This window comes from Dreissena polymorpha, chromosome 5 (assembly GCF_020536995.1).
Source record: "Dreissena polymorpha isolate Duluth1 chromosome 5, UMN_Dpol_1.0, whole genome shotgun sequence".
Lineage (NCBI taxonomy): Eukaryota > Metazoa > Mollusca > Bivalvia > Myida > Dreissenidae > Dreissena > Dreissena polymorpha.
The window spans coordinates 40169619-40197048 of NC_068359.1; the positions used below are offsets into that span (position 1 = coordinate 40169619).

General features: G+C 33.8%; 1 protein-coding gene across 1 annotated transcript in view; it reads left to right on the forward strand.

The window, feature by feature from the left end:
• LOC127831174 (histamine H1 receptor-like) overlaps positions 1-16726 on the forward strand; it is a 31808-nt gene extending 15082 nt beyond the window's left edge. The window contains exon 2 of the mRNA XM_052356168.1: positions 15167-16726. Coding sequence (XP_052212128.1) covers positions 15167-16726 — 1560 coding nt within the window. The remainder of the gene's footprint in view (positions 1-15166) is intronic.
• The last annotated feature ends 10704 nt before the right edge of the window (positions 16727-27430 follow it).

The window sequence follows — 27430 nt, forward strand, 5'->3', positions numbered from 1 at the left end:
ATGAAGTTTCATGATCCTAGTCGTAAGCATTCTTGAGTTATCATCCGGAAACCATTTTACTTTTTCCCGTCACTGTGACCTTGACCTTTGACCTAGTGACCTGAAAATAAAAAGGGGTCATCTGCCAGCCATTATCAATGTACCTATGAAGTTTCATGATCCTAGGCGTAAGCATTCTTGAGTTATCATCCGGAAACCATTTTACTGTTTCAAGTCACTGTGACCTTGACCTTTGACCTAGTGACCTGAAAATCAATAGGGATCATCTGCCAGTCATGACCAATGTTCCTATGAAGTTTCATGATCCTAGGCGTAAGCATTCTTGAGTTATCATCCGGAAACCATTTTACTGTTTCGAGTCACTGTGACATTGACCTTTGACCTAGTGACCTGAAAATCGATAGGGGTTATCTGCGAGTCATGATCAATGTACATATGTTGTTTCATAATCCTAGACATAAGCATTCTTGAGTTATCATCCGGAAACCATTTTACTATTTTGAGTCACTGTGACCTTGACCTTTCACCTAGTGACCTGAAAATCAATAGGGGTCATCTGCCAGTCATGATCAATGTACATTTGAAGTTTCATGATCATAGGCCTAAGCGTTCTTGAATTATCATCCGGAAACCATTTTACTATTTCGAGTCACTGTGACCTTGACCTTTGACCTAGTAACCTGAAAATCAATAGGTGTCATCTGCCAGTCGTGATCAATCTACCTATGAAGTTTCATGATCCTAGGCCTTTGCGTTCTTGAGTTATCATCCAGAAGCCATCTGGTGGACGGACGGACGGACCTCTTCGAAGGGGGGCATAACAAAAGAAAGGATTAAAATAATGTTGGCATCTCACAGCCTCAAGAAAATAGTTATCCGAGACTTAAAAACATTAACAACACCCTTTAATGACCATCTGGACATGCACATCTGTAAAGATTTTATTAATGGGCATGACAGTACCTTGTCTTTATTTTAGATCATTTGTTTTAAGTTACATATTGTTGTCAGTAAGACCATTTATTAACATAAACACCATGAAAAGCTTCATAATACAAGAGCTCTGCGGTCGGAGAAAGATGCCCCCCTCCCCCCAACAAACAGGGCCTTGACACCTATCACTCAATCCTTTGATGACATATTGGACGGAAACCAGTTAAAAACTTAATGTCACAGTGAACTTGACCTTTGAAATAGTGAACCCATTTTCAATAGGGGTAAACCACTTTTCAAGACCATGGAACATGTGAAGTAATAAGCCAATCGGTCATTTCGTTGACAAGTTATTGATCGGAAACGATTTTCACACTAATTGTGACAGTGACCTTGACCTAGTTACTTCAATTTCAATAGGGGTCATCTACTGTCCAAGGCCAATGCACATGTGAAGTATCAAGCCAATCAGTCAATTTGTTGACGAGTTATTGACCGGAAACGATTTTCACAATTATTGTGGCCTTGACCTTTGCTTGAGTTGATGAGTTATTGATTGGAAACCATTTTAACACTTATTGTGACCATGACCTTCACCTTTGACCTAATGACCTCAATTTTAAGATGGGTCATCTACTGTCCAAGGCCAATGCACATGTGAAGTATCAAGCCAATCAGTCAATTTGTTGACGAGTTGTTGACCGAAAACGATTTTCACACTTATGGTGACCTTGACCTTTCACCTAGTGACCCTGATTTCAATTGGGGCCATCTACTGTCCAAGGCCAATGTACATATGATGTATCAAGCCAATTGGACAATGCCTCGACGATTTATTGATTGTTAACAAACTGGTCTACCGACCGACCGACAAACAGACAGACTGAAATACCCCCACTTCTTGGATGGAGCAACAAATTGTGTCTGATGTGTCACTATGTGATAAAGAAAAACAAAACAATATTCGATACCTGCTGAGTTTAATCCCTGAAATGTTTTCATTAACAATGGTTTATTGGTTTGTGTACAATTGATTGCAGGTAATTGTCTTTTAATTAAAGGCAATTAGTAAGCTGCCTCAATGCACTAAACAAAGCTAGTGCAATATACCTGCTCAATAAAAACTTTGGTCCGATATCACTCAAAGTACCATGAAAAAAATCAGTTGTTTCTTTTACCAATAAAAAAAATCAGTGACCCTTTGATCTGCAAAGCTCATCATAAAGTTAGGATTTATGAACCTCATTACATGAAAATTAAGAAAAATCACATAAGAATGTCTATCCTTTGATGTAGTACTCATATTGCTCATATTACAATTTTATTGTCTTCCCAGTTCTGGGAAAGGGAATAAGATACAGTTGAGATGTTATTGCTCTGAATTATATTACTTCTTCATATATTTTATTAAATTAGCACAAGTTGAAGCTTCTTTTTTACTTTCAATTATTGTGTTTCACCATGGTGAAATTCATGCATAGTTTTATAATCCGGGTTATATATGTTTTCGATTGATCACTTTTGCCCGTTTGAACATATCACTAACAAGCTAAAGGTTATCTTTGTCCATGTGCATCTTTAGTCATGACTTAAAATTAAACTATTCACCATTTAGTTTAATTAAACATATTTTACTTCACGAACAAACATGGTACATGTGTACCTTTGCATATCATATACAGTTACAACAGAGTCACGTTATTCCAAAAAACGGATTACAACAAACGATCAAAATCTTATAAGGTTCTTCTCCATACGCAGTAATTGCAAGCTAGTGTGTAATGTTGCTTTAGGTAGCACGCATGGATTTTAACAATACAATAATTTTAACACTGCCATTATTTTGACAATACAATCAACCATTCACTATTTCAGGCATGAGTCATGTATATAATAACTCATTTGTGACAAGTCATCAAATAACGCCGCCATCCTTTCGAAAGTAACAGCCAGAATAAGTAGCATAAAATGACAGTTAGGAAATGAAGGACTGTCGAAGCAGAGAGAGTGCATTTTTTCTTTTTTCTTTCACGAAATATCTTCAAAAATATATTTGGCGTATATCCTGTCCTAGAAAATAAAGGTTGGGATTTTACATTTTTAAATAATTATACTAAAAACAAAGGTTAAATTGTTGTTGTATTTTTTCTCAGTTGTAATTCCCTTATCCATCACATGAATTGTTTGTTTTGTAGTGTATGACATATTTATGTATTAAAATATTAATGCATATTTATCCAATTTATAAATCAATACAAAGTACATAATCAAATTTCCAAATCCACTTTCATACACTTATATTTGCTGGTATTTGCATATATAAATATATGACATATAGGGACATTGTTCAGCCAAGGTATCAAAAGAGGTGGTACTTAAAAAAACACTGTGGCGCCTCGACAAAAACTGTGGAAATATCAAACAAAACACATATAAAAGTATGTTTAAACTGCATATTTTGTATGTAGATATAAATGATACATCACATAATACTATGTGTCCTCACATGGCATCTAATGTATTTTACATAACATTTCTATTGACAATTGAAATATATGGTATGTTACTATTTGATATAGCGCTTCGAGGAAGCATGCTCCATTTTATATTCAGCGAAGTAGTTAGAAGCTGTTATCTGTATGTTAATGCGTTTTATTACGCTGATATTTGTAATTAAGAGATTTCAAAGAGAATTTGTGTCTGATTGCAACTTATCTAGTCAATGACCGCTCTCCATGCAACAATTTACCTTTTGTACTAAATTTGAAGACGTAGAGGTTTTAGTCAAACATAAAAAGCACATTGGTAAACTACCAATTAATTTTGAATAGAATTAAAATCCTTTAATTCATGATGCAAACTATTTTAATTTATTTGTGATAAAGCATGACACAAATTAGCAGAAACAACTTTTTGAGCTCTCTGCGAAGATATACCTTTAAATCTCTTGCATCCGCTGCTTAATATGTCAATGAGTTCATGAACTCAAGTTCTTAAACAAAGCAGCCATTTTTTTGTGCATGAAACGTTTAAGAACAGCTTATTTCCCCAACCAAAAAAATAATGTTCAGCCTTTAGTGGCGAGCTGCTAGTATCATATGTATTATTTTGTCCTGTCCTTAAGTACATGGCGAGAAATAGTCTTGCAAGGACATTCAGGGTTGCCACCAACCGGATGAAATAAAATTCACTGACTTTTCCCTGACCAAATCTTCGTTTTCACTGACTAATTTCGTGACATATTCGGCCTCCTCCTCCCCATACAGCCGACTAAATCCACCCATTTAATGTTTATTCTATTCTTTAACATAAAATATTTAACAAATAACAAAGCAGTACTACTTGTGTACTAAATTATGCATGATATAGTAAATACCACAATACCAAAGATAAAAAGTTATGCATGTACAACCACACATAAAATGACTATGTCTCAAAACCTATGAACAAAACATACTTCTATAGGTAGATACATGTGATGTTAGTTATGGTTTTGCTTTTTGCCTTTGGCATGACTCCTTAGAGCTTGTTTTCCCATGTTTCTTAGCGTAAAGGAACCTCCACCATATATAAGGCAGCGTGCTTTGTTTTCATTTTTAGAGTTTTTGATTTTAGAGTTTAGAATTTTTGCCAACTCATGATGAAAACTCAGGGTCTTTGAGCCAACAATCATTAAATAATGTCATTTTACTCATGCTGGTAGTATGTCTATCTATGTGTACATTATATTAAATCTGAAATTAGAAAAGAAAATCAATTTATGATCTGTGATATCTGGTAGGTTATTATATGAAAATCATGCAGTTAGGAGCAGAAGCAGGTCTTCTTGATAACTGAAATAAATGAGCAAAGTTAGTATAGCTCTTTCATGCTGTCATCTCTAATGATCATGCAAAGCATAAAATATAGTATCAATCAGCTCTTGGGGCAAGGGTTGCAAAGCCTTTCAGCCTTCAAGGATACAAAAAGATAAATGTACATTTTTGAACATGCTTTACACATGTTAATGTTTTATGTACATAAAAATAGTCAAAACATTTCAATTAAAAATATACTGTTGAATCTATTAAAACAAATGATACCTGAAGACTGCCATAGCCACTAAATAACTTATGTATCGACCCCACATTTTGTTTTTCCCTGACTTTTCACTGACTTTTTTGAAATGTCATTTTTCACTGACCATTTTTTTAAATTCCCTGACTTTTCACTGACCTTGAAAAAAAAATTAAATTTCCATGACTTTTCAAGTTAAGTGGCAACCCTGACATTTGTTTTACATGCAAACAATAAAGTAAAATGTTTGGCTTCCATTTCCTGCGCAAAAATATTTTATTCATTGTTTAGAAGATATTAACAGGAAATTGAAATTATTAACAATATTGAATATTTCTCTCAAATGAGAACAACCATATCAGAGTTGTCTATTTTCAGATAGCAATCTTTAAAATGTGTGCTTTAAATCAAGAATAATAATCATCATTTTACAACTATTGCAGGTATAATTGAATAATTTAAGAGATACGTCAGATAGTGAAAAGTAACTAAAAACTCGGTCGGCCGGGATGAAAACTTGTGTACTTAATGATGAATAACATTCTTGGTGAAGGTTATAGGGAGATTACAGATAAATCAAGGACCGTAACTCTGAAGTCCATGTGGTGAATCAGTAATAAAACACTATTGTCTATGATATTATCCTAAACATTGGTCTGCAAGTTTGATAATGATAGGGATCTAAGAGCGGAAACAGTCAATAATAACGGCTTTTTTAAAATAAATAATTCAAGGTTATAATTCCACAATGGCTATGGTAATTTGGTAAAAAATTAAACTGCACAGACCTATTTTGCCAACAAATATTGGGAAAAAGTGTTGGGCTTTTAAAGAACAATTGTATATCATTCCATAACATACATGCCATCATTTTTCTTGCCAGAATTAGATCGTTTTGCTGAAATTGTTTGTACCTTTGACCTTGTGGTAGGACATGAAAGCATTATTTCATTTCAGTCCATAATGCATGCTGATTATAAACCTGAGAGTAACTTGTGTATTATTTCTTCCCAACATTGCAATTAATGTGTTTCATAAGTTTTCACCTCCATGTTCATGTTTATCACCAAATAAGGCTTTTTCAAGCACTTTCAGGGTCAAACAAACAAATATCAAGCACTTTTCTACTTGCAACTTTGAAATGTCTATAAGTAATTTTTATGATATTTCTTATGTATATGAATTTGTAAATACATAACAACTCAGTGTTATTAAACATAGTAGTCCTTATTGAATTATGAAGCATCAACTGCATTTTTAGCATTAAATCGCAGCATCATAAATTTAAATTGTAGGAAATATACATGTTACAAAACATTAATTCATCAATTTTAAATTGCATGAAATATAAATTTAACAACACTTTAATTTATCACATTTTGTGTATGATGTGAAATAGTTGACATTAAGGTAGTGTGGTCAAAATGTCATATTTATTATTTTACTTGCATTTTGCAGCTGCTATAATTATCCTCACTCCAATAATGAGATGGATTTGTTGATACAACAACTGTCTGACCATGATTCTAATATAATTGAGAAAAAACAGTGTGATAATGTTCACAAATATATCATGACACAGACCTCTACTCATTCGTATATACCCAAAATTCAGCCGTGTAAATGACATTTAACACCATTGAAAACGTGAAAAATAGCTGATGCAGGTGTTAAAATAATTTCAAACACAATTATGTTTATTTGTGTGAGCATATTCAACTAAGCAAATATGCATATGTTTAAGATTTAACAAACCAGATTTCTTTGGTAACTTGTGCTTTTTTGGCAGCTCTAAGTGAGAGCCAATTTGCCAATTCTGGCAAGTTATTATTTGTTTGACATTGCGTTCATCTTGCCCGAGTCCTAGAAACCTCTACTATACAAGGATACGGATTGACAAAAGTCTTTTTAAAAACACATTTTCTTGCAAGCATTTTGGGGTGTTTTCTTTATTTGACCTCGAAGCAGATTCTAATTCTTGTTGTTGTAGCCAGTTAATAGTTTTCATCAATACCCGTACCAGAAAGACCGTACACAAACAGCGGGTATCTCCTCAGATAGGAGGAGCGATCAATATCATCGGATCGATATGGCGTGAAATTATCTGAAAGCTTGGAAAGAATTAATGTTTTCAACACTTTTACTTGTGATTATTTCATTTTCAAGCACTTTACCAGGCAGATATTAAAGCATTTCTAATCACCTTTTAAGGCTTTGTTTAATAAGCACTTTTAAGCACTCCAGTGCCAGTCTCCAGATCGTTTTTAAGCACTTTTAAAAGCAAACTTTGATTTTCAAGCACTTTTCAAGGTCTGTGTGAACCTGTTAATTGATAAGCTATTTTGCCTGTGCTTTGAACGGTGGTTGGTATAAGACAGTCCTGGAATATTAATAACGTAATAAAGAACAAGCAAATTCGTTGAACTGATATCCCCCGCCCAAAATATTGTTTGTGACAGAGGGACTGACAGATGGCCGGACGGACTGATGGCCAGAATGACAGGGGGACGGAAAAAAAAGGCCGATTCTATATCCTCCCGCCTTTGGCATGGGATAAAAAAGCAGTCAGCTTTTTTCAGCAGCCAAATAAAAGAAACAATACATGCATGGGTATCAATTAGTAATCACAGTCATACACAGTTTTTTAATTGCAACCTATTAGTAAACTATAGAACAAGCATGGTTTTAAACGAATGTCATGTTGTCTAAATACGTCTGAAGGGGGGGTGGGTTGGCGGGGGTGGGTGGGTGGGGGGGGGGGGGGGTGGGGGTGGTGGGTGTGTGTGGGGGGGGGTGGGTGGGTGGGTGGGTAAACATTCGCTAAGCTAGACTGCTCAGCTGAACTCTGAACATAAAGAATTAATGTTCAAGGGACATTACTCAGCAACATGAGGAAATATTTATGCAGAAAACATGTTAATGAATTTGTTTAGGTCAGATAAATAATATTTGGCTTAGCAAGTTAAAACACTGGCAGACAGACATTGAAACACCGGCAGACAGACCTAGTGACCGTTAAACCAACATTAACAAATCACATCACCTTGACCATCTTAAAGTTGGGCATACAAATGATTGACATATGACTTTGTTTTCAAATTTTAGCATTGCAATATTACATTTTTCCTCAGCTGGATTCCAAACCAAAAATCTTCTTTAAATTATTATGCGAAACTATGTCAAGTTTCCCACATTGGTAACTCAGACTGTTATATAAACCCTTTCCCACTCAGAGAGAAATCAAAATTGCTACATGCAAATAGCAACTCGCAGGCTGTTCAGGTTTTATGCAGTTTGCTGCTCATCAGAATCTTAGGGTTGGAAATGAAGCCATTACAATTTAAGTCTAGGAGAGAGGTCTATAACTTAATTTGATTTTCTAAGAGATTTCAAATGTGTTAAAGTGCGTCTCTGAGTGGTAAAGGCTTAACCTGAATTGCAAGAATAATTTATATTACATCCATGACTGTGATCATGATAAATGTATTCCACATAATACATTTGAAAGCAGACAAGTGCAAGAGCCTTCCTTGTAAGAAAGAAGTAGAGTGGATATGTGTTGAAGAATTTTGTAAACATCAACAAACAAATGATCGCCATTTTTTGGATATGTACTGGAAGTTGGTATATCATAACTGCTCGGCCTTTTACGGATAAAACTAGAAAAAGGTATTAATTGTTATAAAGCTTAGGCCGAGTAAATACAATTGCAAATTGGCACTTAACATTCTTTGAACAGATGTTCAATATCAGAGCATCAGCTAGTGTACTTAACCTTTTAGTCCTCCTTCGTTCTCTGTAAAAGATGAAAAAGGCGGAGCTTTACACACTCCATTACATGATTGGTTTACTATGTTGATCGCTAGACAAAGGAAGCCAGTTTTATCAGCAAGACAGTGTTGTTTTATGGCAGCAAGCGGCTTTACTTTGATGGCGATAAATTGGCTATCAAGTTTGTCCCTTAATGGTCAACAGATATTCCAATTTTAACCCCAAATGGTTGCTAAAATCCAAGCTTTGGACATCAAAATACACGAAAATTAGCGGTTGCTGGTCGCTTATAGCAAAAGTTGCTTAATACAATATCAAAATAGAGTGAAACCTCTCGGGGCGGGGGGGGGGGGGTTGCATAAGACAAAGGTCACTTAATTCAAGTGGTCACATGCACAATACTGCCTGTAAGCAGTATAATAATTTACCATATTGTTGTTTCTGGCAAAATGGTGGGTCCAAAAGTTGAAATTTGACTTCGAAGTAGTTTTCTAAATAACGAAAAACACCTGGGCAAGTTTTAAGTGTTGTGCATGTGCCATAAGGAGAAATAACATTTGCTCAATGAAGCCTAACTATAAAACCCTCACATGGAAGCATTCTCAAATTTTCTTGACTGACATAATGAGTCATTCTAGAATGCTCCAACATTAAACATAAATAAATATGTTTAGTGCAAGAGAACTAACAGACACAATGGGTAATAATTTTGTTGTGTAGAGAGTACTCAGCAAAATGAGTTGAATCTTTCTACTCCAAAAGCACTTGGTGGATATAATTATTTAAATTTGGTGTGGCAATTAGTCAGGTGTCATAAATCTTAATTACATAATATTTCTGCTGTAAAAGTCATTCCTGCTCTGTGTAAGAGCAAAATTACATAATCATATTTCATAATAGTATATATCACTCTTCTGGTTTTCTTATTTTCTTCATTTGAACATGGAGCCAACAGTAATGTTATCAAAGCGCTGAAGACACTGAAGTTGTTCGCTATTGCATAATTTAAGACGCAACTCATTTTCAAAATTAATCGCAAGATTGAAATGAACACATGCCATTCAAATTTATAAAGAGTGTGTCATAACGCTCGGGTCGAGATTTGTGTTCACTTTTTATCATTCTATTTATTTTATAAAGATAACTTAGAAAAAATAACAACAAAATGGCTCTAAATATAAAGACAATATGCAATCACCATCATATTAAATGAATATTGTTGGAATATCGAATACCTATCTCACTAAGAATATAATTTCATGATGAAAATTCCCTGTACAAAACTTTTGATTTTTGACACAATATGCAAATTCAAAATATACAATAAGATAATTGATGAAAATAAATAAAAAATAAATCTGCGAGCAATACGTTTTACTCACGAATTAGGTAGTCATAAAGACGGCCCTGTTTACCCGTACTACGTTGTCTATGCATTACTTGTTACCCTAGCAGTTCACACGGTGTCAACAACTCTGACCTAAACATAGGTATAGAGCACTAATGCGCTTTTTCGACGTATCTGTTTTACCCAGCTTTTCGCCTTAGATGACTTTTACATAACGCCAGCAGACACGCGTGAATATTTTCGAATATTCCATAGGCTGATTCGAGATAAAACCTCTGAACTTTGGCTACATCACCGTGTCTGTGCTCAGCGCAAAGGATGTAGCACTGTTCAGTGTAAGGAGTTCCGGACTATTCTCTGTATGTTCAAACGACACAAATTGTGGCCCATTTTCAATTACGCATTAAAACCCATCTCGCATAATTTCAGGGTCAGTACTCGTTCACCAAATCGTCCGGGGAATATATAGTTGACTATCGATTAACACAGTTTTGCTTTCATGATGAGAAAACAAACATTACCGAAATAGTATAGTGTCACGATAAGAGGAAAATCGTTTAATTATCCAACCACAATGTTTGCCATTCTCGGTCAGCACGTCTGTAAATCGTTCCTGAACGCCTGGATAGGCTGGCCTTATTTACAAGTTTGCTATTTTGAATTCAATTTTGTATCGAAAAGCATTGTTCTCAAATGTGCCATTTACAATTCGCAATGAGATTTTAAATGACCCTCGTCATGGGTCTTATTCCATATGCGCCCATCATAAATAAGGCCCACTCAGCCTGCACATCTCTAAGCCTTGTCAGGAGATACATAATGACCATAACACATTGAGTGATTTTATAGCGAACAGCATCGCCTCTGACCAGACTGTGCAAATACACATGTTGGGTTTAAGATACGCTGGCCGAAACGCATTAGACCCATTTTCGCATGACGCGGCTATGAAAGTGGGATTTAAATGTGTCGAAAGAAAACTGCGTTTAAATCAAATATTATCATACGATATATTTCGATAGTGAAGAAATATACTCATAATAAAGCACGTGAGGACACATATAATGTGCACTCCCGTAGTATAATTTGTATCTACTTACACTTATTTGTGGTTTGACAATGATAACACACATTTCATGCGGTGAATGTGCGACTTACAAGTGAAAAAACCCATAATAGTTAAACTTTTGTTTTCAATTTATTTATTTAGAAACGTAAATTGCAAACTTTATTTCAAAGTCAGCATTTACGCCGACTACCTTTTTAAAAGATATTTCTTGTTGTATGTAGTTGTTTTTTAATATTCGGTTTAAGCGATTATAAAGCATTGTTGAGGTTGTCTATAGTATACATGTAGTAATTGGTGAACTCATGTTCAACGTTTTATAAATTGAGAACTGTGAATATAAACAAGCTTAACCTTCTACTATTGCGTTGTTAGCACCCGTAAATACAAAAGATCGCCGCTTTCTGTTGAGAACAAAAGAACGTTTCCCAGAAATACCAAATTTAACCCCGCTGTACAAGCATGAACGAGATTACGAAACAGATAATTCTTGTTATATTAAATTGTTTTTTATATTCGGTTTAAGCGATAAATTTTTAGTAACAACATTAGCTGTTCGCTACGCGAACAACTAAAAACCATCACACTGCAATTATCCCATAGTCATTCAGGAAATAAGAACTTTTTTGACAAATTATGGTGTATTTCAACGTTGTTGACCTTTGCATTAAGAGGCTACCACCTTAATCACTTGCCTATTACATTATCAAATTAATTGTATAGTTTATATAAATAATCCGTATGTTTTCACAAAATAGTAAAATGAATAGTAATAAACAATAGTGTATTTTTTAGTTTGATTAAACAGCATTAGTGTTACTTTGCTCTAGGATTAAGTGTTCTTTTCTTTTTTTTTTGAATCTGTCACAAAATATTGGAAAATTTTCCCTTTCCACAATCTTTAAACAAACCTCTTTTATACAGCATTTATGAAGATAAAAATAATACTGCATTCTTGGTTGGAGCATTTTTCAATCGAAGGGAATACTGTTTGCGGAGTAGAATACTAAAATAATGTCATGTTTATTTTATGCTTTCCAGTGTTTTATAGAGAACTATCGGTGAATTAAAACTGATAATTCACTGTTTAAAACAGTGAAAATTATCAATAATTTTCACTGTGATACAGTGAAATGATGTTGTTTTCATGACGTTACTATGTCAAAATATCACAAAAAATACAAAAAGTAATCATTTGAAAGCATAAAAAATTAGAAAATTTGTTGGATTTGGTGGAATATCAATGTCAATTAACTTGTGATCAAACAACTTTTTATATATAATTACTTGTGAATTAAAATTGATATATCAAATCCAACAAATATATATCCTCTATTTAATGCACACAGAATAAAGAAATATGTATTTCTGCGAAGAAACCTCCTAATAATGACTTGAGCGGTTCTGAAACCGCCAAGACACAAACCATCGAAGGATAATTTAGCCAGGAGTTCAAGCCACAAAGAATCCGAAATTATTTTTCAGTTGTTAGAATCACTAAGAGCTATGACTCATGCAGTAACTTTCGTTAAGTCAAAAACTGTAAATATGTAAACCATTCTCAGAAAAAAAAACATAATTAATTTGCCCAAAGACGAACGTATAAGACCGGAATTAACAGAGCTTATGCTATTTAATCATAGGACTTACATAATAAAGTCAACATGACATGAAAGCACGCTCTCCAATATGGTGATAAAAGTCTAGCTGATTTACAAAATAATCTGCTAATTATTTTGATTTACTTAGATAATAGCTTCTAAAAATGTAGAATCTTTTTCAGAATGGGTAATTTAAAAAATCAAGCATCAATAATGTGCGGGGAGAGAATCATTAACAACAAGAAACACCTTCATGAAGGGAAATAACAATAATTACCTCCTGCTTTTGACAATAAAGGTTTAACATTTACAAATCTAAATAATCTAATTGAAAACAAAGGTTTAATTATCGCTGTTGGTGTTTTTTTCAGTTGTTAGGCGCTCTTCCACCGCATGAAAAGTGTGTTATGTACTGTGTGTTGCATATTTACGTTTACACTTTTTAGTAAATGTTTACGCAGTTAATACATCAATGCATCAGCACATATCCTATTTCATGTGTACTTTTATACTCATATACATTCTGGTGTTTACAATATATAAGACACGATACTTCATCACACGATATTATATGACTGTGTACTCAACATAACATAATTTTATTATGTATTTAGCAGTTTGTTCATCACAATTGAAATATATTGTATTTTAGTATTTAATTAAGACGCAGTTTTATTTCAACACATTCAAATAACATATTCTATCATATTGCGTTTTGTAAAAGAAAAATCTAACTAGAATATTTCCTCATGGTTCAGCCTGTGTTATAAATAGCCAAAGGGCTGAAATTGGTAGCCAACTCTGGCTTGCTGCGACAATTTTCAGACCATATGACCATAAACTTACCTTGATATCCTGCACGATGGAATGTACATTAAACAAGAGATGTGTTTGTCAAAAACACAATGCCGCCTACTGCGCCGCTTTGATTTAAATATTTTAGTTTTTGATTATATCCCCTTAAAAAAATATTACTTCCCTAGTAAAAATGATCTGTACCTGCTAAATGATAAATAGAAATTATCTCCCTTTAAAGCTTGTTACTTCCCTTGAATTATTTTTTTACCTTTGACCTTGAAGGATGACCTTGACCTTTCACCACTCAAAATGTGGAGCTCTATGAGATACGCATGCATGCCAAATATTAAGTTGCTATCTTCAATATTTCAAAAGTTATGGCCAATGTTAAAGTTTACAGACGGACGGACGGACTGACTGACAGACAGACTGACGGACAGTTCAACTGCTATATGCCACCTTATCAGGAGCATTAACAATTACAGGATCGAAAATAAAATGCAATATGAAACTGATAATTAATTGTAAGAACACGGCCTCTAAGCATATCAACTATTGATTATGTGAAGGGAAATACACACCATCTCTTGATTTGTATTGTTGAGTGTGGAACTGTTTATATACCCTCTCAATATGTCTGTATCAGATACAATTCTTTCACATTCATCATTAATCCAGAAAAAAAGCTACGCTGTATCCCCAAATTTTTTAATTTGGCAAATGTAGTAGTCGAATTATAATGATTCATTAACTATTAAAGCAGGGTTAACTGCAGGCGCTCAATTGGTCGTTGTTGGCTCAGGTACTACTTAAAAGTACCGTGGGTACTCTTAAATATACTAAGAAGTACCCAGACACGGCAAAAATACCCAGCCTCAATCAGGGGGATTTTTTATTACAATTTCTGTACCCCGGGTACTTTGTACTATTATATACTGTAGAGTATACTGAGCCTACAATGACCAATTGAGCTCTACAGGCAATAAATCTCTCCAACTCTTTATTGGCCGTTGAGAAAGGTCAAACAAGGTAAAACCTGGGTAAGATAGCTACAAAAAAAAAATTGCAAAATGGTACATATTAAAAATGCATGAACAGTATATCACAGCTATGTTTCTATCACAACTTGATCTTAAATCATTCAACAATAGTCTGTAAAATATGACATATCTTGAAATATGAACCCTGGGTGTAACTAAAATCAATCTTAAGGGTTTCCTGAAGTCACACCATGTCTGACTCAAAACATAAATTACCCTCCGCCTATTATCCATTTTTGTGTATCTATTACAAAACCTCTGTCTTCAAGTCTCTCATATTACAACTGAAGACAGCAAAAATAGTGCCAAGATGCCATACATTATAAATGATTACCATGGCGATGGGTGGGTGGGTGGTGTGAATCATACAATATGGTAATTTATATTTAACAAATACATATCTATATAGATTCTATCACGTAACTTTATAAAAACACTAAAATACAGAAACATTGTATTATGTGAATCTGGTATAAAATAATAATAATTGTCACGGAGAAGTTAGGGGGGATTAATAAATATGGCATAATTCTCAGAATGTATATCTTTTTAGGTGAGCAACATGTTCATTGTGTCCCTGGCAATAGCGGACCTGATCGTCGGACTGGTTGTCATGCCAATAAGCACAGTCTACATCTTCACTGAGCACTGGTTGCTAGGTGTTGCAGTCTGTCAGATCTGGATCGGAGTCGACTACACGGCCAGCACGGCGTCCATCTTGAACCTGTTCATACTGAGCCTGGACCGATACTGGTCCGTCAGGTCCCCGCTCAAGTACCTCCGAAAGAGAACAAAGAAGAGAGCGGTCCTGATGATTACCGGGGTTTGGTGCTTATCTTCAATGTGGATTATACCTATACTTGGATGGCATCATTTTTTCTACCGCGGAGAACGCACTGTGCCATCAAATGTTTGTGATACAGAGTATGCCAAAAATAGTGCATTCAAGGTTGTGACAGCTTTTTTCAATTTTTATCTTCCTCTCGCAATCATGTATTGTTTATACTGGAAAATATTCCAAGAAATTCGCAAGCGATCTGAAATGGAATTAGGGCAGCGAAACGTTAAGCAAGGTAACATGCAGATTTCAAATATGAACACAATGGATGAGATATCATATTACAGCGACAACATTCTAGATTCTGAAAGCACACATAGTAGACAGGATGACAATCAAATTTCACAGTATCCCATGGGCCAGAGTTTCTCTGAGAATTCCCTTGCAAACCAGCTTACCAGTTCACATTCCTACACTGCGATGAAAGAATCTGGGCGAAGGGATCTGTTCTTACGAACATTAATGAGGACGCCAAAGAAATTAGCAAAAAGGAACAAACGTATAAAAAATAGAGAAACGGTGTACAGAACGAGGCGTCCTGGGAAAGAAACATGTAAAATTGAGTACGTCTACGATGAAAATGTCATAGATGCTGAAACAGAGAAAATAGAAAGATATTACTATGAAGATTTCTCAAACAAATCGACTATTCATGCCAAGCCCAGTGCTGTCCTCGTGCGAAACACCAGCAATGCCTCTGGGGACTTGTCCCCCATGAGTACCCCAATCAGTTCATGCTCAAGCAGTGAGGACAGGCGAAAAACAAATTACACTCTCACAAGTGGATTGAAACGTATAAGAGAGGCAGAGACCATAATTGATTCCATGGTTACCACGGCTGGTAAGAAGACTGGGCAACGGAATGCTTTCGTTTTTAGGGACGAGCGCATTCGGAGACATTCACAATCAAACAGCGTGCTAAATATAAAAAACAAAATCAGAAACATGAAGCAAAGCTCAGCCCTAAGAAAAGAGATCAAAGCAGCACGGCAGCTAGGAGTGATAATGGGCGCATTTACTTTATGTTTTCTACCCTATTTTATTCTCTTTCTTGTCGTGGCGTTCTGTGATGGCTGCATTGACCAAGGACTTTTGTTAGCCATGACATGGATTGGATACTTGAACTCAACGCTTAATCCTTTCTTGTATCCTCTATGTAATGCCAATTTTCGGAGAAAATTCCGAACAATGTTGCAAATTAGAACGAAACGTGCAAAGTATAAGAATAGGAATGGATTTGATAAGTACAGTCTGACTACAGCGCGATATGATTAAATAAAATTTGTTTTTTTTTATATATTTACTTTTTAAAGTTCTGTCTCAATATATATTTATATTGATATCAACAAAATGTATTGCTTACATTAAATAGTAATTTATTTAAAGTTGTTGACTTTGAATTGTATATTCCATAATTTTGGTTAGAATGATTTTGTATTTTTATCGCATGTTGCCTAATAAAATAATAATCATTTCCTTAGAAATAAACTTACGTTTCATTGTTGAAAAAAAACACAGTTCATCCAAAGATTGATGTCTCATTCACACTTCACATACTAGTGAGTTCTACTTGTTAAGTTTAAAGCAGGAAGGACCAGAAAATTATTGTACACTTAAATATCTGCACTACCTGAATTTTAGAATGTTTGTTCTGATGTACATCAAAATATTCTGTCAAAAATGGCTTATGGGCTACCTTTGTATGCATAATAGCTCCAAATCTTCAAATATTTTTACTGCAGACGAATTGATAATGTATGGGCTAATTGCACTGACAGAAACAAAACACTGCTCAGGCAGAGGAAGGGCAATAAAATCATTGGAATAACATTAATGTTTTCCTAGAAAATAAAACATGTGCTTAAACCATTTGTTTGTAATGGCATGTTTTGCATGATGAAAATTAAAACTAATATATCCTTAAAAGTGTACCTATACTGTACTTTTACATTTGTAATGTCCAGCTAGCTACCTGTACCTGTTGAGGAAAGTTATTAACGTGGAAATGAACCCACTTCTCACTTAAAAAATTACAGATAAGAACACACAAAACAACACATGTATTCCTACTTTATTTTCTATTCAAATTGAATTGATAGTGTTATGCTATATATATGTAACAGCATAACCTGTAAATTAAGTAACAACCATGCAACTACAACACAAGACTATTCCCTTAAAGCGAGATTATACGATTTTTTAATGTGTTAAATTGTAATATATTGATAAAATATGTTACAATAACACAACATAGGCAAGACAAATTATCCAGTAAAGACCAATTTAATAAAATGCAGCAAAGACAAATTAGTGCCCCGAGCCGATTGTGACGTACATATTTTCCTACAAGAACCGAAGCATTCGTCTTTTTATTGGGACCAGAGTTAGTGTTCGTGTGTCGTATGAATATATATCGTTGCAGGAATTTAAAATGAACCGTTAAACAAAGTTTAGATTTACATCGGAAGTCTTCCTGACAGAAGAACATGGACAAATTATGATAACTAAGTTAAAATCCAACAAAATGTGAGATAGGAGCAAATTAATTGAATTTATTCATTGCTGCTCTACTTGTGGGATCAATGTCTTTTCTGGATGTAATATGGACTGAATAAAGCTTGACTTGCGAATGCCCAAGGTAATATTTTAATGAAGATGTTTGGAAAAAAACATTTTGTTTTCTACTAGAGCAGCCTTAAAAGATAAAATTTAGATTTATTTATGACGTGTCATATTCAGTATTTTCTTTAGACAAAGGAAACTATTCACTATAAGAAAGAACTTGCAAAATTAGTTCTGCCACAGTTAGTTTTCAAATGAATTATGAATGGCAAAATATTGTCAATTTGCCATGCTTTATCTGTAAATTATATAGAGTATATTCACTTATATGCACTCATTACACAACTATATTGCCCATCTATTCAAATTCCAGAAATCCATGTAAGTATAAAATATTGTTTATTAGCTGATTAACAATGCTTCACAAAAATATAAGCATTTAAATAATGTGAATTCAATCATGAAAATACCAATCACTATGAAGATCAATAAATATTCAGTGTTTAACATTTTTGAGTGATATTTTTCAAATGAACTTGCTCACAATTTTTCATATTTTTGAAAAATAATTTCATAAGAATTAACTGCAAAAACTTAAGTATTTGAAATAATCTAAACTTATTATAAAATTAAGAAAAGAGGGGAATTACAGTATTTATAATCCTCCTGGGTGTTCAACCTCCAAACCTTTTGAGATGATAATCAAATTTGATAACCTCTATACCTTTGCGGTTTTATAAATGGGTAAGTGTTATGTTTAGCTATCATGTAACTTATTTTTCAACATATCAATGAAGTGTTACAAAACACTTCATACTTAAAGAGCAATCCATTTCTTATGCATAATATGCACAAACGAAATGATATTCCTAATAGATTTCTCGGTCATGATAGTCATCTTGCTTGTGTAGAAAAAAAAGCAATTATACATATAGTGCTTAATGCAGTCCTTAACGCTGAAGAAAATTGGACAGAAATGTTTTCTGGAAAGTTTGCAGGTGCATCTAATAGAGTTATTACATCTAGACAATCACTTTACAAATGAAGAAGAAGATACACATTTTTAGTAGGGGCACTGTTACATTGATTATTAGTCAACTTAAAGCAATTTGTGACCAAACCAATCACTCTGGATATGACTAATTTTCATCATCTGAAATCTTCCATTATCTAGAGGCGTAATAAGTAGCTACCAGACACCGTTAAGAGTCTAGATCTGTACCCAATGGACTACCTTCATTTCAGACCAGGTGAAGAGCTGTGTTAATAACTGAAGATTGGTAAGTATCTGTAATTCTCTTCCACAATGTATTTTTTTACCATTTTCGGAAAGGGTCTGAGGCTTTTTGCAGTTGGAAAATCCTGTTATTTTGACTAAAATTGGGCACTCGGTCCTGTATTTTTTTTTTATAACAAATACTTACAAATTGAAAACAAAAAAGATTTTCGATATAACATTTACTTACTATCAACATTAAAAGGTAAATAGGAACATGACGTAAATATTGCAATTAAATTAATTAAAAAAAAAAATATTTATATAAACTTTAAATTGCGGATTTTAGGTTGATATTTGGGGAAAATATACTTTTTGAGAATGAGAATGGGACCAAAATTAGGCCCCAAATGCCCCGAAAAAAACAACACTGTCCCACTGTTTTTGTGTCAAGCTCACTTGCAGTCAACTTAATACAGTTGTCCTAATAGCTGTCATGTGTATAAAATGTGCGTGATCTTCAAGCAATTAGAGCTGGTTTGGACTGTTAATCATTAACGGTTTAATTTCAAAATATATCTAATTACAATGTTCATCACGATTATATATCCCCTGTTATTCCAATGCCCATAGGTAAAAGGTCAAGCTCATACTTAGAAGTCAAAGGTCTAAATTTGGAAAAAATGATCTAAGATTTGACACAACACATTTTAACTCCTCATAAGCTATTTTAAAATCAGCCATACTTGTGTATACATTATTTGAATAGCTTAACACGTGATTTTTACAGGCTATGAGGTTATGATTGGCTTAAATTGAAAATTAACTAAAAAATCATTGACATGTGGGGAAATTTCAATAATACTGCCTGTATGGATTATAACTGCATCATTCATTGACAGTTTCAAAAACACATACCAATATTGAGCATATGGAGATGACATGTAGCAGGGAAGACCGTCTGACCAAGACAATAAAAATAATGTATTAAACATTCTTGAGAAAGAAAACAACATAGTGTAATTTAATGGCTCTTTCTTAGATATTGAGAACTGCTCAAGGGTGCGTTTGCTTATTTTAACAGTAGATGTTTAAGTGAGTGGATTTAAAAGAAATCATTCCGTCTTATACAAATGAAGTTCATTAAACTGTATATCCAGGCCATATATAAATGTCTTGAACTGAGAATTCAGAATATTTATGCTGCCTTAGGAAACTAAGATCTGTGTATAATTTCTTGTTAGACTTACTTTCAAAATGTAAGCGGATACATTAACATTAAGAAAAAAATGTATGCCCCCCCCCCTCTGCATCAATATATACCGTAAATTATTTTCAGATTTTCCAGTCCTAATTTTTGGTTTTCCTCTTTTCTTACGAGAATAATAAAAAAGAGCACCGTATAACGGGTGACAACGCTCGGCTGCGGGTGCTGTTTTGAATTAATGAAAGCTTGTCAGACTTTTATTTTTAGAGATCACAGTGACCTTGACCTTTGACCTTGTGACTCAAAAATGGGTGTGGCGTGTAGAACTCATCAAGCCATCAAGGTGCATCAACATATGAAGTTTCAAAGTTGTAGGTGGAAGTACTTTGATCTTAGAGCCAATGTTAAGGTTTTAGCACGACGATGGCGGACGAGCTGGCTATGGCAATACCTCGGGTTTTCTCCGAAAACAGCTGAGCTAAAAATGACATGTTCTGTATAACACGAATAACGCTTCATTCAAAGCTTTGATACTAACATCGATTTTATCAATGAACCTCTTACAGTGCTTTTTCATGATTTTGGGAATAGGGTTGGAATGGGGCAGACAGACCAACAGACCGATCGACATCCAGCAGAACAATATACACCCTTTCTTAGAAGGGGGGCATACAAACTTGATTCATTGAACATATTTTTATTAACTTAAACAGTAATTTAACTTTTTATAATTCTATACACATAAGAGTTTTCTGTTCTTTCGGTAATTTTTCGATTAAGCAACATAGGCATATAAAGGTGCTCAAGAATTTCATAAACACAATTGTTCGACATTTGTTCAAATAATGTTTGGCATATTTGTTAATATAAAAATATTTTCTGAAATAAAAGTTAAATCTGGGTGAGGTAATTCAGAACATGTTTATATCACCTGACGCGATGTGCTAACAGTTCTAAACAGTTGCTTGAAATTTTCATGAAACTTTTCTATAAGATTTAGGAGAAAGTGAAAGTATTCATTCCTTTGAAAATAAATTAAATAAAAGTAAGAGCTTTGTTTTCACTTGCGCAGTCGTCTGCAGACTTTGCAATTTATGCACAAATCTAATGAAGGACCAATAACATGTATGGGATATGGATAAATTTGGTTTATTTTAGTTAAAGGAAGATTTTGAAATGCAATTAAACCCGTGTTTTTTCCTCATTTTGTTTGTGTTTGTATTTGTTTTCAAGCGTAGTAATGCAAGTTAAACAAAACACTCGGAAAGCACGCGAGTGACGTCATTAGTCTCGTTCTTAATGTAACGAAATGATCTATACGGATGATGCACGATATTAGGGAACCGCACAATATGTTCCTTACATTTAACCTCACTATGACTTTTTGCATACATATTAACCGCCATAGTTATGTGTTTTTAACAAGGTGAATCACGTCGTTTTGATGTTGTGATAACATAATTTTCAATGTATTTTTTAATAGGGTACGTAACTTTAAATTTCTTTCTAGCAGAAAACAGGCGAGATTTGTAGGGCTGTAATATTGTTAAACTTTTTGACGGATTATCGCTGTTGATGGTGGTGAAAGTAAAACTGTGAAGTAGATGATAAACATTTTATTAGGATTTGTTTTTGAAACTTTAGAGGAAGCATGAATTCACAGAGAAAATAGTGTCATTGTTATATATCAGTCATACCATATGATACATTTCCTAATAAAGGTTTTTGATTTTCAAAGTTTGCTTTCCTTCTTCATCTAACATCATGCATTTCTGAAAATGCGTTTCACACCAATGTTTAAAGCTTTAGACTTCTGAAAGGTGCTTATTTACTTGTTATAGTCCATAATTTTTCATTACAAAATAAGTTTTAAAGCATTAAATTTTACCTGGAAAAGTGCCAAATTACAAAAAATAGCGAGAGAAGACCCCTCCCTCACTCTGCCCGGTTGGCCCTCCATTTTGAAACAACACGTCTGTTCTTGGAACCAAACTTTGAGGCAGGAAATATTTACGGAACCAGCCAATCTGTAGTCATTAACTTATGTTATGACCGGGTTATTGAAAAATAAATCAGACCAACAGTATTAATATATGTTTTACAAATTATTATGTTTGCATACTACAGTAGGCAGTATTGGATAAATGGATCAGCTTAATAATGAACATTGTAAAACCCATATGGCAAACGTTTGACAAAATACCTCCAAAACACACCTCCACTAGTTCGCGAGTATGTGTCAGAGAGCAGTATTTACGGGACTTTCTATTTAATTTGTGTATTGTTACGTTAAGTAACATAAATACTCAAAATCAATTAATTTTTATCAAAATATTGTGTAAAATAAAGTTAACCCATACAAAATCAGTGTTCCTTAAAGCAATAGCCAAAATTTCAACGCTAGTTGTTGTATGGTAACATACGTCCTGTAAAACGAGTTCTGAGAATCATTTTATTATTTCGATTCGCAAACACACCACATGTCAAGAATTGATGCCTACATACATGTTTATATACTGATTTTGTTTATGTAAGTTCAAAACTATTGATTTAAATCTTGAAATAAATGTAACAGCTCTTGTACACTTTCCTCACAGGACAAAACTACTTACGCAACTCATTTGTATACAAAAAACAAACTTAAATGCTGCATTTATCGATCGTAGTTGTTCATTATCGTGAGTTTGACATGGCATTTCAATATGCACTCAATATGTTGTTTTAGATGAACACTGCATAATACTTTCGTCATCCAATTTATATCGGAATCTATGCATTCGGCGCCTTCAGGTCCGGTATTCAGTTTAGATGTTAGCACTCATGTCATACGCATGTAGTTTATTGGCTCGCAGAAGATAATTAAAAACATCACCACCTGGCAGGCATATTATATTGCTTAATTATCTATGTGTTTGTGTGACTCTAATGAATGTTAAATGTATGCATATACCGGTATAGCGCGTCATGCGCGAGATTTTATGATGATTATACACTAGAAGAAAGCTAAGACCAATAAATAAAATGTTACGCTCGACAGATAATTAAATAGCAACTACCCGGAAACGAGTATTAAATTGCGACAAATCTCAAAGGAACATAGCTCAATCAAAACGACTACATTAAATAATTATAAACCAATTAAACAACCACTTTATAAAAGAAACAGACGGCGATGTGTACCAAAATTTGATTTCTACTATTAATCATATCACCAATTGTCTATTTCCGCAAAATCGTGTGAAATGTACTTGCTCAAAAACATCTCAAAGTGGACTTGGAACTATTATATGTGTTTGTTTGGTCCTCATAAGCAATCACATCATTCATCTGTCACGTACAATAAAATTAATAATATTACCATAACGCAAACAAATAACGTACATATTTATAGTTTGTTATCTTTCTCCTCGAAAATGTGTTGTAGTAGTGGAAATTTGGAAATTCATCTTTTTGCTTGCACTTGCATCGGCCAGTGTTGACAACAATGTGTTTACATACTGATGAGAAACATCTAAAATAAGAATATCAGTGAAACTTATGGATTCTCACCGATGATGCACTTTGTCAATCTATGTGTTAATTGTGTGGAAGATAATTATTATTCATGGAGCCATTACTCCTTGAAAACTCACTGGAGTGGAACACTATGACATATTTAAATATGCCCACCATGAAGGATACTGCATGGTTTCATATACTTCGGATAATAAGTTCCTGTGATCTATCACAGAAACATCAAATTCTTTATATTGTCCTATTACCTATCGAAGGGCAATAGCCATAAAAACAATTATGGTATTAGCCTCGGTGACCTTGACCTTGACCTCAAACCTAATCAAAAGGTAGAGATCCATGCAAGGTACCTACATGCCAAATATGTAAGAAATCGGTAAAATATTGAAGGCGCTATGAGAAACTGTAACAAATGTGTGACGGAAAAACAATTATTATTAGCCTCGGTGACCTTGACCTTGACCCCAGTGACCTCAAACCTCATCAAAAGGTAGAGGTCCATGCAAGGTATCTACATGCCAAATATGTAAGAGATCGGTAAAATATTGAAGGCGCTATGAGAAACTGTAACAAAAGTGTGACGGAAGGAAGAAAGGAAGTAAGTAAGGACAAACTGGCAACTATATGCTAGCCGAAAATTTTCGGGGAGAATAAAATATGATAAATATATAGACGAGATAAATTTAGAAGGTTCTTTGACGACTCTCTCCTTTTATGGGAACAGCGTAAATGTTATAACTAAGATGCAGACGCGTTTTAACTGAATAGTAGTAGTAGTAGTAGAAGTAGTAGTGTTCCCCTATAACATATCTGAAATCCACGTATATTATAGTTATTATATTATAAATTATATATTATAAAAAAGACAACATAAACAAGTATTGCAAGTATTCATATTTTAATTCTCAAAGGAAACAAGATAAGATGAACTGTTTATATAAAACAAAGGACAAGTGAGGAGCGCTTTGCATGTTAACAATGTTTGTAGCGTTAATTCTTGCCAACATAAAGCGTACTGCGACCAGATTTAAGAAAGAATTATATGTTTCCTAAGGCCAATAAACTGGCAAAGTATTACTTTTGTCAAAGAACAGGTCGGGATTAATATTTTTATGTTAGGATGAAAGGTAATTTTTCGGTTCCACTGTTCAGAGATTTCATTGATTACTATAAAGGATATTCTTTCCGTCGTTTTTCACAAAATCAATTATTACCCTGGTAAATAAATAAAAGAAAGGTCTTCGGCATCGTATTTCGGTAACCACGGATATTTATCTTGAATAATGTGTTCTTGTAGATAGTGTTTCTTTACTTATTATGGAAAAATGACAGACAAATTTAAAAAAATACTTTTACACAGAAATAAATAAATCAGTGATCTAATAATTGTATCAACATTTAATGATGCCAGTAATTTATCGTAGTTAGTTTTTATGTTTTTGTTTACTAGAGCACGCTTAAACGGTTACATTAATCTTTAATTGTAATGTGCTATGAACAGTGCTTTCTACAGACAAAAGAAAACATTTACCATTTGAAAGAACTCAAAACTGTTCCGCACTTGTTTAATATATACGGAATATTACGCTGGTCAATTGTTCCAAGAGTTTGTATCACTCGAGTGGCTTGTGTGATGACGTATCACACGAGAGGCGGAGCCTCGAGAGTGATGCGAAATAGCACAAGCCACGAGAGTGATACAAACTCTTGGAACAATTGACTAGCGTAATATTCATTTTATTATATACAACAACTAACGAAAACAGTTTACAAATGTATTTTTTACTTTAACAAAACTGACTAAACAATGACTAAAACGGTACGCCATAGTTTATTTAAGACGCGTATGAATACAGTTTATGTAAATTAACGTGTACACATTCGAACCGGGAAAACACAGGTTTCCGACACGCTTTCCTTAATGTCATCGTTAATACAATTTTTATAACAATTAAGTTGACAACTTTAATCCGATGTTTATAACAAAAACGTTTAAACGATATGCACTTCCACTTCTATCTTCCATGTCTTTATCGAAACTTATTTTAAACCACACTATTTTATTGTATTCCTATCGAAATATACATTTATGCATGATAAACACACACACTCCAAAATAAGTTTTTAACACATAGTTTACTGTTAAAAAACACCACGTCCGACATGTCGTTACAGAGTTTAGATAAAACTTTTGTGTTTTGTCACAGAAATGACGTCACACGATGTACTACGTAATATATTTCGTAATATAAAATATTTATATTTTTAGTGCGTGTAATGTGACGTCATTAAATGGGTCGAAGTAGTCCGGCTGGTATGGTAATACGGAATTGGAAACAGCGAGTAGCGTAATACGGGATTTTTTATTTCAACGATTGATGCAACCTGTATTTTGTTAAAAGCATTAAACAGGTATATAATAAAGTTTGCTTATGTATTGCAGAATTTGTTGTGAAATAAAGTCTGAATGGAAATTGTGTTCACATTGTCATACTGTATCTGTAGAAGTATAGTATATTTACTTATGTGCACTTAAATCGCAACTCTGACTAATGTCATTATGTCCTGATGTTCAATGCTAGAATTCAATTTAGGTCTAGAATATTTTTTATAAGATGATGAACAACTTTTTTGCAAAAAATAGCATTACAATATTTTTTTATGTAATCATGTTAATACAAAGTACATGTAGTTCCATATGTATTGAGTGTTTTATATAACGTTTAAGAGAAAAATACATTAATGATAGAATATTTTGTGAGCAATGTACAAGTTTTTCAAATGGAGTTGTTCACCATTCTTTAATTTGTTAGATTGTCTTACTGCATGAACTACTGAACGTGTATTAATCTAAATTAAATAAAATATAATAAACATTAAATTAAACAATTTGACTTCCCAGTTATTCAACCTTCTGACCTATTGAGATAAAAAACGAATGTTCTTATCCCCCTGCCACTGAGTCTTTTATGTTGTTGTTTTTGTTTAGCTATAATGTTATTGATGCTATGTTATTTTGCAATTTTCAAAAATACTGATGAAAGGCGTTACCAGCACTTGGCAATTAACAATATTCCACTTCTTTTTCAGATTATTCAATAAATAAATAAAATCATGCTTGTGTAAAGGATGAACGCTTTTGTACATAGTTCTGAATTAAGTCAGCGGCACTGAAGAAAAGCGGAAAGAAATATTGTCCAATTGGAAAGCGTGCACGAGCATCTAAAAGAGTCATTTCTGTCCGGACAATCATTTTACCAATTCAGTAGAGGATGCTCTTTTTCACAGTAACGGCACAGTTACGTTAATTGTTAGTAACCTTAAAGCAATTTGTGACAAAACGTTTCACTCAGGAAATTGGCTTATTTGCATCTTCTGTCGTCTTTAAATGTTTAGTTTCCTAATATTTAGCTACCAGACACCATTACAAGTCCAGATCGGTATTGAGTTCATCTAATTGATTATCATCATTTCAGACCAG